This window comes from Erythranthe guttata, chromosome 11, assembly GCF_056151865.1.
Source record: "Erythranthe guttata isolate IM_541 chromosome 11, IM_541, whole genome shotgun sequence".
Classification (NCBI taxonomy): Eukaryota; Viridiplantae; Streptophyta; class Magnoliopsida; order Lamiales; family Phrymaceae; genus Erythranthe; species Erythranthe guttata.
The window spans coordinates 18,956,992-18,975,620 of record NC_142543.1 but is presented as its reverse complement, the minus strand read 5'-3'; the positions used below and the strand labels follow the sequence as shown (position 1 = coordinate 18,975,620).

At 31.9% G+C, this 18,629-nt stretch overlaps 3 protein-coding genes across 3 annotated transcripts; 2 read left to right on the top strand and 1 right to left on the bottom strand.

Moving 5' to 3' along the window:
• The first annotated feature begins 1,567 nt into the window (after window positions 1-1,567).
• On the top strand, window positions 1,568-4,463 carry LOC105960960 (ubiquitin-conjugating enzyme E2 2). Its single transcript, XM_012985179.2, has 6 exons — window positions 1,568-1,755; window positions 2,159-2,292; window positions 2,377-2,402; window positions 2,700-2,789; window positions 3,461-3,549; window positions 4,024-4,463. Exons 2-6 carry the CDS (start codon window positions 2,168-2,170, stop codon window positions 4,150-4,152), a joined length of 459 nt encoding a protein of 152 aa, XP_012840633.1. The 5' UTR covers window positions 1,568-1,755; window positions 2,159-2,167; the 3' UTR covers window positions 4,153-4,463.
• A 3,430-nt stretch (window positions 4,464-7,893) lies between these two features.
• Window positions 7,894-9,068, bottom strand: LOC105960860 (transcription factor PRE5). The gene is made up of 2 exons (XM_012985071.2): window positions 8,777-9,068; window positions 7,894-8,231 (listed from the first exon to the last, which is right to left on the bottom strand). The coding sequence occupies exons 1-2, from the start codon at window positions 8,924-8,926 to the stop codon at window positions 8,082-8,084; spliced, it is 300 nt and encodes a 99-aa protein (XP_012840525.1). The 5' UTR covers window positions 8,927-9,068; the 3' UTR covers window positions 7,894-8,081.
• Window positions 9,069-15,957: 6,889 nt separating this feature from the next.
• LOC105960959 (tubulin alpha chain) lies at window positions 15,958-18,629 on the top strand. The gene is made up of 3 exons (XM_012985177.2): window positions 15,958-16,286; window positions 17,091-17,696; window positions 17,780-18,629. Exons 1-3 carry the CDS (start codon window positions 16,194-16,196, stop codon window positions 18,431-18,433), a joined length of 1,353 nt encoding a protein of 450 aa, XP_012840631.2. The 5' UTR covers window positions 15,958-16,193; the 3' UTR covers window positions 18,434-18,629.

Genomic DNA, 18,629 nt, shown 5'->3' with positions numbered 1-18,629 from the left:
GAATAGCATATGAGAAATAATGCAAGGTAATAGAGTTTCACTAGTTAACTAAGAGCCCGTTTGGCTAAGCTTATAAGCTCCTAAAAACATCTTATAAGATGTTTAGGAGCTTATAAGTTGTTAAAAGGTGTTTGGTAAAAAAATTGCAAAAGATCTTATTTTTTCAAAAAATAAGCTGTTAGGGAGCTTATAAGATGTTTTTAAAAAAGTACCTCTACCCCACCTTTTTTCTTTAAGATCTTATTTGCTTCTTTACTAAACACTTAAAATACAAAATTACCCTCAAATACTTTATTATATTACATGAATACTAATAATATTTATATTTTATCAAAACAACGTATTCTTGTAATCAAGATTAATAATTAGTTACATATAATTATCGTAATTATCATAATAATTGTAAAAAAAATTATTCTCTATTTATATTTTATATGTATATAAAAATACACGAATATTCTTATTATCTCCATAATAAATTATATTTCTTTCATCTACAAAAAAATTATATTTCTTTTACAACTTTTATTTTATATTATTATATAATTTTATATTATTATTATTATTATTTGAAACAATAATTTGTAAATATTATAATAATATTTTAGGAACAAAAATATTTGAGTCAAATAAGTTTAAAAATTATACTGGCGTCATGTACTTTTTTGTCATTATAGCAATAAACAGACCTTTTATTTCCAAACACCAGAACAACTTATAAAAACAAAAAGTAACTTATAAGCTACATATCCAAACACTTTAAAAAATAATTTTTAAAATAAGATCTAACAGCTTATCAGCTCCTAAAACATCTTATCAGATGTAGGAGCTTATAAGATGTTTTAAATAAGCTTAGCCAAACGGGCTCTAAATCCTAACTAATCTAGGTAACCGAATCATAATAGAATCCTAATATCCTATAATATCTAATAATATAAATACTCTAACATTAACATTTTGCAAAACTGAAATACTAAATCCTACACTAATTTTACCAAATCCTACACACAACTGAAAATATTTATTTTTCTAAAATCTTATCTTCTCCTTCTTTACCTTTCTTTTTTTCCCTAATTTTTTCACAAAATCACACGCTAAAACGTCCCTAGCATTCCAAATTTGAATTTGAGAAAAATCTTCACGTGTCCAAACTAAAATAAAGTTGAAATTTGAGAAAAAAAAATCAAATTGATATGAATTTGAATAATTAAAAAGGCTTAACGAGATTGAATAAATATTAAATAAAATTGAACTCATTTTTTATGATTATTCACGTAAAAAATAACGAATTTGGGGTGACTTTGATAGAATTATCTCAGAGAGAAGTTAGAAAGAATATGAGTAGAGATAATTTTTTTTTTTAAATTTATGTGTAGGATTTAGTAAATTTTAGTGTAGAATTTAGCATGCCCCTTTGCAAAAACATAATAATATGGGTCGGCCGGGCCGGGTTGGATTTGATAATCCAGAAATATTGTCACTCCTACGAAGCAGTCAGTCACCACTTTGGATTATGTGATCATTTATAATTATAAATTGTATATATGTACCCATAATGAGTCCAGATATTCCACGTCAGATAAATGAGGTGTGATCAGACAATATAAAAGCCACCCACAGATTCTCCGCTTACATTTCACGCCCAACTCAAAATCGCTCTCCTCTGTTTCCCATTTTCTCAATTTTTATCTATATTTTAATAATTATATTAAATAAACCAGAGAGAAGAGCAGCTCTCGCCGTTCTCGTTCTCAGGTAGATAAATATCTCTTTTATTTTTTTTTAATTTTTTTTTATGATTAAATTGCGTGCAATTGATATGAACCCTAGTTTTTTGTTACGTTGATTTATTTGTATCTGTCTGATTGTGCGAAGAATTCGTGGATCTAGGATTTTTTTTTGGTTGTTTAGATGATTAATTTGTGTGCCCTAGGTAGGGTTTTCGTACGTAATTATGTTTGGGCTATGTTTTCTTGTTGTGAATTTGTTTGTTTTTTTTTTTCGCCGTAATTTTTGCTGGAATTAATTAGTGCAAATTGAAATTAGAAATGCCCGTAATCAAATTTGAATTGTTGATTTGTATGAGCTCATGTGATTAATAAGGTTAAAAAACATGAAATATTTTTTTTTTTTTTTTTTTTTTTTTTTGCGATTGTAGGTCTTGAAGATGTCGACACCAGCTAGGAAAAGATTGATGAGGGATTTCAAGCGGTTGCAGCAGGACCCGCCAGCTGGCATCAGCGGTGCGCCGTACGATAACAACATTATGCTGTGGAATGCGGTTATATTCGGGTATGGTGTATGCACTGATTATTTTGGTATTGTTCTTTGTGAAGAAATTGAATACTAATATTTTATTTATTTATTTAATTGCAGTCCAGATGATACCCCTTGGGATGGAGGTGAGAATATTTTACTCGAGTTTGATTTTATATTGACTGATTGCGGATGTTCAGCTAGGAATCTAGAATCAGTAGTTTACGACTAATTCATCTTTCGGAATAAAATGGAAAATGAATAATTTATAATTTATAACAAAATATCTTAAATGAGTTTACTTTTAACAGAGATTCTGAACTTGATTGACGATTTGATGATAGATACAATAGATGTATGTACTCACAGATGTATTTAATTGCACACATATTTTCTTACTTTTTTTGTATTAAATCACTGATGTTAAAACTGTTTGGTTCTAGGAACGTTTAAGTTGACACTTCAATTCACAGAGGATTACCCAAACAAGCCCCCGATTGTGCGGTTCATATCTAGGATGTTCCATCCCAACAGTAAGTTGTTTCAGATGTTTTATTTTTCGATTTATTATTATGGTACAGATTTTATAATTAACCTCTTTAGCCTGACTATTTTTTAATATGGATTGTTCATGAAATTATGACTAGTAGTGGAGGCTATAAACTTTTGAGAACAAATAGCAAGTGCTATAATCTAAATCCCGGGATTTGTAGAATAAAGACTAAGCTAATGGCAGGCAATACATCTCTAGATTTTTGGAAAATGAGAACAAAACAAGGAATTAGTTGTTTATGCTTGTATTTAGATTTGCTGTTTTCTGCAATGCCGTTGGAGTTTGTGTTGTTGTCACCACTAGTTTCGATGTCACATAATATGATATCAATATTATTAGTAGCACATAGTTAGGTTTCCTATCTATATTGTGCTTTACTTCTCGCCAATGAGTCCACATTTAAATTTTCTTTCGTGACAAGAAAAATCAGTTTAAACTTTAAACTTGATAATTTTCATGACTTAGTCGTCACCCCCGCCAACACACACACACACACACAAAAAGTTGATTTACACATGAAAGGCTGTATATCCACGTTTCAGAGTAATATGTATTCAAGGGGTCAAAGGCTGTTTAAGTACGTGTCAGTGTAATACGTAGTTTCTGTTCAGAGTCGCACTTACGTAGTCTGATTTACTTCTCTTTAATCAGTTTATGCAGATGGAAGTATTTGCTTGGATATATTGCAAAATCAGTGGAGTCCGATATATGATGTAGCTGCTATACTTACATCTATTCAGGTAATGAACCGACTATTTCTTTTAAAAATCAATTGTTCATCAATACTCAGTCTTGTGTATATATATATATTCAAGGTTAAATACTGTTCTTAGGTTTAGAAAGGGATCTATAATAATATAATATTTGCACTGGTAATGCTGAAACTGCCCCAATTGAGCAGATTGAGTAATCTTCATACCTAACCGGAACATGGCCTTATTTCCCGTTTGCACTTTCCGAGTTTGTTGGATGATGTTTAATATCCTAGAATTGTGTAGATTGGCTAAACCTTTTTATTAGTCGTTTAAATTATTTTATCGATGGTTCAAAGTTAAATTTACTCTGTTGCTATTCACTTATTCTTTTTAAATTTATTAGTAGTCTAAATTTTTTTAGAAATTGTTGACAGAATCATTGATATATATACACTAGTTTCCTTGATAATCTTTATGATTCACTAATCACTTTAATTTAATTTATTCAAAAAATTACAGTCTCTGCTCTGCGATCCAAACCCAAATTCGCCCGCAAACTCTGAAGCTGCACGTTTGTTCAGCGAGAACAAACGCGAATACAACAGGAAGGTACGCGAAATTGTCGAGCAGAGCTGGACGGCAGATTAATATTCCACCAATCGAAAAGCTGCACAAGAGGGGATCGCAAATTGACGAGCTTAATTTGCAAAGATCCCCTCTCCCCTAATGTTTGTATTATTATGATTGCTACAATTACGTTTACTGTGTCTCGTAGTTCGGAAAGAAAAACGCTGTTATCAATGTCTTAAAATGTTTATTTTCAGGTAATACGCAGAGTGTCTTTATCTTGATATATAGTAATTCTGAATGATCCTGCAGCCTATGTATATAGTCAATATTCTGTACCGAATTGCCTAGTATATTTTTATCGACTTTATTAATTTACGTCGTTCTTGTGAGATTGGTTTCTAACTCCTGATAACTGGTTTATACTTTATATTACAATTGTATTCTGTAGGGATAATATTTTTACTAGGAGTAGATAATTAGACTGAATTGAGCCGATTAAGCAAATTTTCGCCTTTACGTTATACATTTCGGTTTCTTATTGTACATGTGAAAGTTGTGTTTATGCATCTTAGTTTGTAACACTGTGTTTTGATGTCATGGCTTATATGGTTGAATAGAGTTATCATTTTATTGGCATAATATGGTGAAGGTAAAAATGATTATTGTTATCGCACAGCAGAAGTCACTAATCACCCCCACTAATTAAGTATTTATTTGGAACAATTGTGGGTTATGGATGGATTATTCTTTAATCGTGTAATGTCGTGTTGACCAAGTCAAATTCTTGATCGGTTTTTGGGTTGTGCTCTAAGCTTAAACATGATCTCCGAAAGAGAGAAAAAAAATTCGGACTTATTCCAGAGTTAGCACTCCGATGGTCAAACTCTTGAGTTGTGGGTTTCTTATATTGTATGACTCATAATGTCTAGTATTTATAGGAGAATGTTCGGGCGTCAATTTTTTCCCCTATCCAGTTAAACCTGTCCCATTATTTAAGAGCAAAAATATCTCCGAATATGAAATTACATTTCAATTGTATTTACTATGTCATTTCAGGTGATCGAATAGTAGAATAGCTACACATGTCGAAAGCAACAAATATTCTCTGAATCTGTCTACTAATGGGATGTGCATTGAATGTTGTTGCATGGTTCAGGAGAGCAAGTGTCTCGCTTAATAGTAGCCAACCATCTTCTCGCCGAGGAGGCCATCCCTTGTTTGACTTGTTCGCATTACTCGCGGGTGCCTCGTTTTGAAGACTCTCGTTGGCGACCGCTTTATGCGAGCTCGTCTCCTTTTGTGTGCTTTTTATTGAACCAGATGTGCTTAATGGGCAATCGGAATTGAATTGATCCGAATCAACTAGTCCCCCACTCGCAGTTTGCTTGGAAGGCGGGCGAAAGCAGCTTCTGCGACTATAATGATTACTTATTTAATAATTATTAGCATAATTGATAGACACATAATTAATGTATATGTTGATGATTTAGAAACAAATGATAGAATGTCGTTTGAAATTGACAATTCAACTTCATACGGCGGTGGTCCTAAACTCCTAACAACTCGTTTTTTTAATTCAACGACATTGATTATGTATGGTGCTTTTTCAAGTTTTGTGATTAAGACAATTAGATTAAGCCAATTAAGCATTGTCACTTTCTCTCTCTTCTCCTTGTGCATATTTCTCCATGTACAACTCTACTCTACCTAATCTTTTTTTTAATTAGTTTGCAAAATAATTTTTATTTTAACAACTTATTTGGTTGTCAAGATAAAATTGTCCAATATAAAATTAAATAATGGGGTTATTTTATATAACTCCTAGCCACCAAATAAACTAGGGATAAACCCAAGCTCATATCATCATTTGACATACTCCCTGGAGAAGCAAAAATATTATACTATCCTTATATGCAATTTTCGGACAAACTGCATTCAACATTTTTGGTCCTGCATTTATCATTTTCGCTGATTTATTTATTATTATTATTATTATTATTATTAATAATAAACCTGTTTGATAAATTTATTAATATATATATATATATATATATATATATATATATATATATATATATATATATATATATATTTTTTTTTTTTCAAATCAATATGTTTACTGTACTGGAAATAACTACATGTAACAGTAGTAATTATAGTAATGCGTAGTTATGTTCTTTTCTTTAGCCCATATTTTCAGTCGATCAATTATATACACACACACACGAATACTGGCTTATACAAAAGAAATTCATAAACCCCAACAACAAAAATTTACAAATTTCAATATTTACATTATAAATCACCTCAAAACCAATAAAATACAAATAAAAAATACACAAATATATGCATATGTAACTACATGTTACTATAGTAATGTATAGTAATGTACAATAATGTATATAGTCTGTTGAACAAAGCAGATGTACCTTCAAACAAAAATTTTGAGGGGTAGATGCAATTATCCAAACATGTGTGGTTTTTTCATAACTTGATTATACATCAGGGGACTGGTTGTAATTTAACATTTTTTAAATTAGTTTACAAAATAACTTTTATTTTAAGGCATTGTTTGGTTGTTAAGATAAGATTGTCGAAGATAAACTTAAATAATTCAGTAAAACTCAACTGTATTATTGGACCTTGAAATGTCAAATAAAAAAATATGGCTAAAAAACAAGATAAACCATGATAACATAATATTTACGGGTCGACTCAGAAAATTATTTGAAATATCAAATATCAAACTAAGTCCAATTATCTAATTTATCATGACTAATTTCTGTAACCAAAGTAGGCCTAAATGAATCAACACGAATTTGATTCAACACGTTCCTAATTTTAAGGACAGAGAAAATGTGATGGCCATTAATTAATATTATGCCAATATATTGATTGGAGCCTACTAATTATTTACGTCAATTTAATAAAATATATAATAAAATATACGACAAGTACAATAAAATTCTAATAGTTCACGTGGTGCGTGCATGTTTAGTTGCTTACATAATTGTTTTTTTTATGCAAGGACCTTACCCTAAAATGTGTGAGCTCTCGTAACTTTTTAAAGCATTGAAAGGGTATTTTAGCAATTTTATCCATATTCAATTAATTAGTTTTTTTTTGTTTTTCCAATAATAATAATGACATGAAGATAATACTCTCTCCCTCCCTTTCATCATTTTATGTGGTTAAAACAATTCGAAATAGGATTTCTGATTATCGTAAAAATTCGAAAGTTTGGTTGCGTGAAATCATGTCCGCTGCAAACGAACATGAGTACAAAATGAAATAGCATGGAATCCTAGAAAGACAGATATGCCCTTCGTCAAATCCCATTAAACCGGTTGCCAATAATTTTTCGAGTCAAAAATTGCAAGAGGGTGCAAAGTGACAATAAATTTATAATTGAAGGGTGCAAAGTGCTATTTTTTCAATTTAATGGTCCAAAATGTCAAACCCATGCAATTCAACGATGCAAAGTGTCAATCAAGAGTATTTAATAAAAGTCTTACTCCTCTCTCCTATATTATTTGTTTTTATAGAGAGTTTTTCTTATCTCGAATTATTTATCATTTTAGATTTTCAACGTAACATTAATTGTATTATTTTTAAGTTTACCTTTAATCACTCCTAATTATTAGTTGGGACATAATATTTTAGTGGTTTTCTATATTATTCTTACTATAGTATATAATACATGCACATTTTTTTTTTTTAAATATGTGTCCCATAACCCAAAACAATATTTAAATTAGAACGGGAGGAGTATTTATTTTGAAAAGGAGTAGCTGATTAGAAAGAAAAAAAATTCGTAAGTACTAAAAATAGAAAATTAAATTTAGGAGAATTGGGAAAAATACAAATAAATTTAGCTAACCACAGACCATAATACATCATTAATTAATTCATTAATGCCTGATTTAAGCACGTGCAGAGGACTCAACCTAGCAAATTAAAATATTAAATTAAGCTAATAAACCCCTCCTTAATTAAACATAATTAATTTAGATTAAAGCCCTAATTACGGCAGCCTCGGCGCTATCAGCATCCACGGTGGACAACAGCTGGCACAGCCTCACACTCAGATCATCCATCTCTTTCTGCAACTTCTTTATGTAGTTGCAAGTTTCCTGAAGCACTTTATTTGCTGATGCCTGCTTAATTATAAATCATTTTTTTTTTAATTTAATATCATATTTTATATATGAAAATATTTTCGTAAATATATATATACACACAAACATCGTCCAATATTTGTTTTTAAAGTTCAAATTGTGTACAAGAAAACGTTACATTCAACATTCAGTATGTAAGAAAAACACAAATGCATGACATGCAATAATTTTTCGTTAAAGAATTATAATATTTATAAAAAAATTGTCGGTATTTAATTTAATGAACCAATTATTATATGTACTTGAACCTAAACAAAACATGAAAAAATTACACATCGTCTACGTACAAAAAAGAAATCGATTTTGAATTATCATGTATAATGCACGAATTAATGATTATACGTGATAATTCAAGTTGTTAGTAATGTGAATCATTTAGTATATATTTCTCTTTTACAAAAAAATAATTTTAATATTTATATCTCTAACACGCGCCCTGATGATCGCATGCATGTTATATTTTGAAGTCTTGCACGTGGAATTTATTAAATTGGGAATAAATTAAATATATGGACGTATAATACCTTGTTAGAGGCCGGGGTCGTATTACTAGTGTTGCGAGTTTGAGGAAGGAGTTGTTGCAATTTGGAGACGAGTTCGATTATCTCATCATCCGTTATCGTCCTCCTCGAACTCGCGCCGTTTGAATACTGTCTTGACCTTCTTCCCGACATTCTTCAAAATTTAATTAACTACTTTTTTTCTGGAATGGAAAAGAAAACTTGGGTGAAAAGTTTAGTAGTACACAAGGAAAATCAGTAAGAAGAAAAGGAAGCTAAGTGTGTATATATGTGTGTGTGTATATATTGATCCATACACTCAATGCATATATATATATATATATATATATATATATATATATATATATATATATAAAGAGGAGGTGAATTGAAGATAAGAAAATGATAAGTGATTAAAAGAGTTATGAATTGATTGAAGGACCACATAAGAAAGAGATTGGAGAGAGAGAGAGAGAGAGAGAGAGAGAGAGAGAGAGAGAGAGAGAGAGAACAAAGACAGAGAAGACTGTGATGTTGGATATCTTGGATGTCTTTGGTCTTGTACGAAGATGCTACATCGGTTAAATATATCGAATAATTTTGCGTCATAATTAATCTACATACATTCGCGCGCACACACATATATATGTTGATGTGTGTCTTAAAAATTAAGTAATTTTTTTGTTTTTGTTTTTGAGTATATTACGAGGGTGAAAAATCTTTCTACATACTCGGTCGTATGTGAATACGTGATCAATCAGAATCGGTGGCGGAGTCAGGATTTGCAGTAATAGTGGGCAGTGGTGAGTCCAAGAATCTAGTATAGGGTGCGCTTAAATTTTCGAGGGTTTGGGAGTAGCGCCCTCGAATTTTTTTTAGGAATTCTTTGAAAATAGGAAAAGAAGAAACAAAAAAAAGGAAAGAAAAAACAAATTTTAGAGTATTTTTTTTTTGCACTAATTGGATTTCGGGTGGGCTAATTAAAATTTGTGATTTTTTTGCATTAATTTGAATTTTGAGTGGGCTAATTAATTAAAAAATGGGACTTCTTTTGCACTAATTAAAATTTTAAATGGGCTAATTAATAAATTTTGAGTGGACTAAATAAATATATAGTATAATATAAGGTGAAAATTGTAAATTGAGGGTGAGCTTGAGTCCACCCGCCTAAAGTCTAAAGGAATCTTTTTCTTCTTTTTTCTCAAAAAATAAAATAAAAAATTAGGTCGATTCACATAAATTTTATCTTTAGTTTCGAGAAAAGTTTGATTTTAGGGTAAATTAAATTGTGTTTCAAGACATTGATATATCGCAACGGATTGGTTTAGTTTGAATATACATGATATACAAGTTTCACATGGTCTTGATATATTTTTTGATGTTGTAATAAAGTGGGCCTTTGTGTTGTGTCTCAATATACAAGACCATGTGACAATTGAACACTTATTAACCCTTGTTGACTAATTTATGCCTCAAATAGTAGTAGTAATTTCTGAGAATTTTTACTTACTTCACATTCACGGTGGTTGGAAATTGAACCCATCCAATCATAATTACATACTTTCTAGAAAGATCAACTTTTTCGAATGTGTCTAATTCCAATTATGTTCTAGAAAATAGAATTTTTGAAATGAAAAAACGTGCTCTATAATCACCAACATGCCGATAGGGCTGGTAAACGAGCTGAGCCGATTCATGAGCTCGATGAGCCGGCTCGAGAAAAGCTGAACTCGAGCTTTTTGACGAGTCTAACTCAAAATTTCTTTTAGTTGTTACTTGTAGGGGTGGTTTCGGTACGGTTACCGAACAGTTTGTTCAATACCGTGTACCTACCGTATCTTTCGGTATTGAAAAATTCTATAGCATTACCGTACCAACAATTGCGGTATACCGTTAGTTTCGGTACGGGTATACCGTTAGTTTCGGTACGGTATGATCGGTACGTGGTAATCTACCGTACATCATTTTGTTGATTAAATCGAATGATACCATTATTAAGATGAATACTAAATAAATGCATAAATACAACAAATTAAGCAAATGAATATGGTAATCAGGTAATTTACATGAATATACATTATACGACCGTAATAGCATTTCAATTAACTAATGATTACTAAGATATCTATAGAAAAATTGTAGAAATTAATGAGAAAAAAAGTTTCATGGTTTATATAAAGAGAAATAAAAAAAAAAAACTATGTTACAATAATGCAAATGAAATAAAAGGCTGAGAAGTTAGGGGGAAAGAAATGGAGAAGAAAATTATGACAAAAAGTATTCCACCAATAAGAGATTAGATGGACTTTGAAACTAAAGAAGTACGTGACATAAACAACTTCACCGAGAACCAAATATTGAGTTTGCATAAATATATGATTTTTTTTTTATAATTATGTATATATAGTATATGTAGGATGTATCATCATATCTTTATTCTTGTTTTTTATTTTTTTTAATAATATGTGTTGACTATATTTTTTTTTATTTAACAATATAAAAGGAAAAATATATTAACTAATTTTTAAAATAAGTTGCGGTACGGTACGGTATTACCATGGTATTGAAGATACAATACCGCTACCGTACCGTAAGACAATGGTACGGTACCGATACCGTACCAAATGCAGTGGTAACCGATAGTTCGGTATTTATTCGGTAATTTGTGGTAGGTATACCGTAATAATCGGTATTTGGTAATTTTTGCCCAGCTCTAGTTACTTGTTAATAAAAAAAATAATAATAATAAAAAATCCCGAAATAAGCTTTATGATATACAATCTTTATAATCTCCAATCTTTATGCCGAATGAAGAACTAAAAAATCTCCAACTCAACCACAAACATTGTAATCAACCAATATTACACATTGGATTCGATAAATTTACGTGCGACAATCGAAAGTAGCCAAAACATCAACGATAGCATTTTCGATTTATAATATAAGAAACTCGAATCTGCAGTATAGGGGACTATTGCAATTAATATACGAATAGTATATATGTGTTGTGACATTAATACTAGTAACGTGCTAGTGATCACGTGGAGGGCACATGCCTATAGTCACTACATATTATTGTTGAGAGTGATATATATATATATATATATATATATATATATATATATATATATATATATATATATATGGGGGAATTGTACAATTAAAATTAACAATTGCCCCCAAAAATTGTGCAACAAGTAAAATATAATTAAAATTAGGGTAAAATTCATTTTGCACCACTGTACTATGAGAAATGTATCGTTTATCCCCCTGATGTATGAAAAACATCAAACACCCCCCTGTCGTTAACTTTTTTCTTGAATCCGTTAGTCAAACCCTTTGACTGGCCGTTATAAAGACCCGTTGGCTTTTTTTTTTTTATGAAATTACCCCCAATAATCTCTATATATAGATTGTCTAGTTTTAGCCATTTTTTTACTAAATTTTCCCACTTATCCAGCCCTTTTTTTCACTCTTTTCAACATGTTTTTTTCACTATTTTCACCCATTTTTTCTTCTGTTCTTTAATTCTTCATTTGTCTTAGATCCACATATTTGTAAACCAACTAAGAATGTTTCATATTGATTGTAACCAAACAACTTAATTTTAGATTCTTAAAAGCAACTGAACATGTTTCTTATTGCTTCCAGCAAAAACAAACGTATCCAAAAAATTGGCCTATCAAACAAAACCTATATAGAGATTATTGGGGGTAATTTCGTAAAAAAAAAAAAAAAAAAAACCAACGGGTCTTTATAACGGCCAGTCAAAGGGTTTGACTAACGGATTCAAGAAAAAAGTTAACGGCAGGGGGGTATTTGATGTTTTTCATGCATCAGGGGGTAAACGATACCTTTCTCATAGTACATAGCACAGGGGTGCAAAATGAATTTTACCCTTAAAATTAAAATAAAAAATTAAATTTTAAAAAGGGGTTCCCACCAAAATATGCCTCTTCCCCATTCAATTAATTGTTTTCCTCCTTGTTAGAAACATTACCACGAGAGTTGGTTCCCAATTTCATTGTCTGAAAATAATGTCACATGCTTTTCCCAACCACCTACCACCCGACACGTGGCATAGTACATGTGTATGATTTTTCTATAAAAGGCAATGAAATTAAATAACCATGTTGTTGTCACATGCAAATCTGATGATACTTGTTTTTTTTTTTTTTTTTTTTTTTTTAATTTTCATATTTTCTCTATGTTGTGTCTTTATAACACGCATTAATTACTATGTAATTAATTATGGCTCAATTTATTTACACGCAACGAATGACTTAGCTAGCGGCTGAACCAAGTTAACATGTGTGCAAGTGATCTAAGTTCGACTCTCATTGTCAGTGGTCGCTGGATTGAATTTGTCATGGTTAGCTTACTGTGATTTACGTTTCTCTTATGAGTTGCTACAAGCTATTATACGATAACATAAGTTTACACAGTGCACATATATAGTTGGCTGCATGTTTCACTTTTTGTGCTCGATTATTGATTCTTTATATATACGCGTTATAGGTAATCATTACTACGACTGTGAAATGGGAAATCGAAAGATTATTTGATAGTTGTTAAGAATGTTTATAAATGATTTTAATTTAATTTACATTACATTATTTGAAATTTTTTACTTTTTTTTCCGAATCATTTAATGGACATTTTTAAAAAAATTATTATTCTTTTGTCAAATTAATAATTTTAAGATAACTTGGTGGATTTAATTGGTGTAGTGGACTCAATATGTTTATTTGCGATTTGATAGGCCCGTAGTTTAATCAATGTTAGCAATGAAAATTTGGGCCATACTTTTTCTGTTCAACGACTTAGGTTAGGCCTTACTGTATTCTCGAACGGCCCATTGTGGAAATCAAACGGATTTGATCGGAATTAGCAATTTCGGAACTAAATAAGATTCCAAATCCTTCCGGAAAAAAAAAAAAAAAAAATAGAAATTGGAATATTTTTGTTTTCCAAAATTGAAAATTTTCAAGTTGGAAGCAACGGAATTTTGAAAAGTTCCAATTTTTTATTCACCTAATATATAATATGCGTAATAATATCACTTGTAAGTTTTGGAAATTAAAAAAGAAATCGGAATATTTTAAATATTTGTGGAAATTAAGATTGATTCGAAATTCAGAATCTCATATATATATATTCCAATTCCGATAAAAAAAATGGAATTGGAATCTTTAATTCGGTATGGAAAATATTATTCCAAAACTGAAAAAATTCAGTTCCAAATTAGGAATTGCGTTCCAATCCACCCATAGACCCAACCATTGATAAAGATTTTCTCTTTTTTTGGATGGAGAATAAAATATTAAAATCTTAAAAACACATTCATCAGAGAACAACTTCTTTCTCACTATCATCCTTTTTCTAATTAATATGAAGAACCGCGTGCTTTAGGGGGTAAATCGAACTGAATTGAGTAAAATGCATGTTTGTTCAAATTTATTTGAACTTTTATCGAATTTTCAAAGTTGTATGTGAACTTAATTTGATAAGCAACGAAGTCAAGCTCAAATGGGCTCTAATTGACGATAATAAAGCGAGCTCTGGTTACTTGCTTCTTCTTTTTTTCTAATACAGTACATTGTATATATTACCTAATCAAGCTCGAGTATTAGTCGAGCTTCATACAATATCAAACGAGAATATGTATTCAAATTTGATTTGTTATGCGTTCGAGCTAAAATAAAGTTTTATCGGACAATCCCAAATCGATTATTTTGTAGTTTAGTTTGATTTTCGGTCTCAAGCATATTTGTCTAATAAATAAAAAAAAGGGAATATATGTTTATGAAGTATGATCACACAAATATAATAAGTTTTTCCAGAAACTAGTAAGTTGGGAAACTTGTAAATGTTGTCTGCATTCACAATGAAGCCCATCTAAATATAATGGGCCACATTTATCATAATATATTTGACTTGGAATGGAATGAAGTAAACTTTACACAATTTCGATCCCCACTTTGAGTGACACACACTTTGAGTGACACACAAGGAATGTTGTCACTTTATTTAGTCACTTTATATATATATACTACATTGATTAAACTAACCTAACTTATTTTAGGTGGACGAAGGGATAGGTTCACTCATTGCTGACATATAAAATGTCGATGGGAGGACACAAGAGCATTTGAACCCGTGAGGGTGGAGATATACTCGTTCACTTAGCAAAACACTAGGTGACACGTCAGGTTTGCCCAGACAATTGTCCTCCGATGGTCAAATAAGAAAACTATCACAATATAAGTAAATAATATTAAGTAATTAAAAAAATAATGCGTACCTCATTATTGAGTTAAATCACCAATATATAGGTGATGATGTAATGGAGAAATTTCTTATAGAAATCCGATGTGATGCAGTAAGCTATAATTGAAATGGTTGGGCATTCTAGGAGTAGGTGATGATGGACTTTTATTATTAATTGAATTGATTTGCGCATAATGAGCCAAAAATCTAATTATACACATTAGCTTTCTTAATCAAAGTTGGTGATTGAGGTCATTATTATAAATAAACATATTGATGGATGGTAGAGAGAGTCGATTAAAGAATGAAATCGAATATATGTTCCTCCTAACTAATTAAATGTGAAAAAGAAAATTCCACTGGTCTTACATTATTATGAAACTTCCTTTTGAATTGCAAAATGTTTAAGTAAAACTGTCTCTCCCTGTTTTACTTCCTTATTTGTAACATAATTATTTCTTTAAAACATATAATAACAAAAGCTCAATAATGTAGAATTTTCGTAAAAATAAGCAAACTATATAATGGAGTTATAAGTTTACATAAAAAATACATGCATAAAATGATCATACAGTGATAATATAGTCAATAAATTTAAAATAGTAGTTTTATAGACATTAGATGAACCATTAGATGATGTAAATATTCACTTACTCCAACCGTTAGTCATTGCATCCACGACAATAATAAATAATAAATCGAGTATTATATTAGTTTCTAGTGTCTATAGTAAAAATAAATTTTGTTTGCATTGTATTTGGTGGTTTAAGTTTTATTATATTATTATATTTGTATATTATTATGAGTGGTGCGTCCATAATCCATATCCATAACCCGTTTTAGTGGTTGCTCCAAGCCCGAACCCGCACCAGAATTCAAATTTCAAATAAGGTCCGCCCATCCTTAGAAAACGGAGCGACAACGGTCACTAAGCCAGCTGTTAATTCGTATTATTTGAATAAACAAAAATAAAAAATGTAACCACCGGTTTTTTTTAGTAGTGGCCTCAATTATAAAAACCCCCCATTACCGCTAACCTTGTGCTCCCACTCAGAAAATTTTCCTCCAGAGCGTCTTTGTATACGCATCTGGTTCTTCTCTCTCCCCTCTCTCTCTCTCTCTAGGATTTACATCTCTCTTCTAAAAAACAAACAAAAAAAACACATCGAAAATGAGGGAATGCATTTCAATCAACATTGGACAGGCCGGAATCCAGGTCGGAAATGCTTGCTGGGAGCTTTACTGCCTTGAGCACGGCATTCAGGTTTGTGCTTAATTTTTTCTCCTTTTTATTTTTAGCCGTCGATCTCTCAGATCCGATGATCAACCGTTTGATTACCTGCAAATTTCTCAGATCTAGGGATTTTTATGCGTTTGTAGTTTTAAGTTAATTATTAAATGTTTATATACTGGTTAGATCTGATTGTTTTTTACTGGAATCGATTGTATTTTGATTTTTTTTTTTAAAATCAAAATGCCTCAGTGCTCTGTTGTTTTGTTTACGTAATTTTGTCAGATTTAGTGATTTTGTTTTTACGTTATTTCGTTTAAAAAAAATAGTATTATGTTCATAATTTGTGCTTAGTTTGTATGAAAATTGAAATGACGAACTGTGCCTATTTCGGATCTACTTCTTAAATCGTAAAATTTTGTAAACTGTTGCTGTGCGTATTATGTGCTTGATTTTATGTGGAAAAAAAATTTCAGTAATTTTATTAGATCGAGACATTTATTAACCTTATTTTCATTCCTAAGGTAGATATGGAAAACTGTGTTCAACCTGCAATCAATTTGAATTGTAACATGAAATTTTTGTAAGGATTTGCTGTTAGTTTAAATGATCATAATTTGAAATTTTGCATAATTGAGCTCTTGATTAGTTTCTGTCTTATGGCGATATCAGATCAACCTGTACCCGGATTTAATTTGAACATGATTTTTCTGAAACTGATTAAATTATGAGATCTGATAACTGTAATTTCAAAATTTGCATAAAATTAGCTGTTATCTGGCTATACATGATATTGTTTTGTTCCTAATTTTTTCTTTTGTTGATGTGTATTTACAGCCTGATGGGCAAATGCCGGGTGACACCACTGTTGGAGGAGGTGATGATGCCTTCAACACCTTCTTCAGCGAAACGGGTGCAGGAAAGCACGTACCTCGTGCAGTCTTCGTTGACCTCGAGCCAACTGTGATTGACGAGGTGCGCACAGGCACATACCGACAGCTCTTCCACCCGGAGCAGCTAATCAGCGGCAAAGAAGATGCCGCCAACAACTTTGCCAGAGGTCATTACACCATTGGCAAAGAAATTGTCGATCTTTGCTTGGACAGGATCCGCAAGCTGGCTGACAACTGTACTGGGCTGCAAGGGTTCTTAGTTCTCCATGCTGTAGGTGGTGGTACTGGATCTGGGCTCGGTTCACTTTTGCTCGAGAGGCTCTCTGTCGATTACGGAAAGAAATCGAAGCTCGGTTTCACCATTTACCCTTCACCCCAGGTTTCAACTGCTGTTGTTGAGCCTTACAACTCTGTGCTGTCTACTCATTCTCTGCTCGAGCACACCGATGTAGCTGTTCTTCTTGATAATGAAGCTATTTACGACATCTGCCGTAAATCCCTCGATATCGAGAGGCCTACTTACACCAATCTGAACAGGCTCATTTCTCAGGTAACTAACTAACTAACTAACGAACAAATGTTGTTTCTTGATTTGTTACCCTTTCGCTGTAACTAACAAAAAATGTTCCTCAGGTAATTTCATCTCTGACTGCTTCTCTGAGGTTCGACGGAGCATTGAATGTGGATGTGAACGAGTTCCAAACCAACTTGGTTCCATACCCAAGAATCCACTTCATGCTTTCATCCTATGCACCAGTGATCTCCGCCGAGAAGGCTTACCACGAGCAGCTCTCGGTTGCGGAAATCACAAACACAGCATTCGAGCCTTCATCCATGATGGTAAAATGCGACCCACGTCACGGGAAATACATGGCCTGCTGTCTGATGTACAGGGGTGACGTAGTTCCCAAAGATGTGAACGCAGCCGTGGCGACAATCAAGACCAAGAGGACCATACAGTTTGTCGACTGGTGCCCGACCGGTTTCAAGTGCGGTATTAACTACCAGCCGCCGACTGTTGTTCCTGGTGGTGACCTGGCGAAGGTGCAGAGGGCTGTTTGCATGATTTCAAACTCGACTAGCGTGGCCGAGGTGTTCTCGAGGATTGACCACAAGTTTGATCTGATGTACGCAAAGAGGGCCTTTGTGCACTGGTATGTGGGCGAGGGTATGGAGGAAGGTGAGTTTTCTGAGGCTAGGGAGGATTTGGCTGCTCTTGAGAAGGATTACGAGGAGGTTGGTGCTGAGTCCGGTGAAGGTGATGATGATGAGAACGACGATTACTGAGCCGAGCTTAATAAGCCAATTGTCTTGTTGGTTTATGAAGTGTTTGTTTTGTTTGTTTCTGTTAAATGTCGTGCTGCTTTTGCGTTGAACTATGAGTTTATAACGCTGTTGCTATGTGTGTGTATCTTTTGATGTTTTTATAAGACTTGGTGTATTTGTTGATGTTTCGTAATCCGATTTGCTTATAATTAGTCTT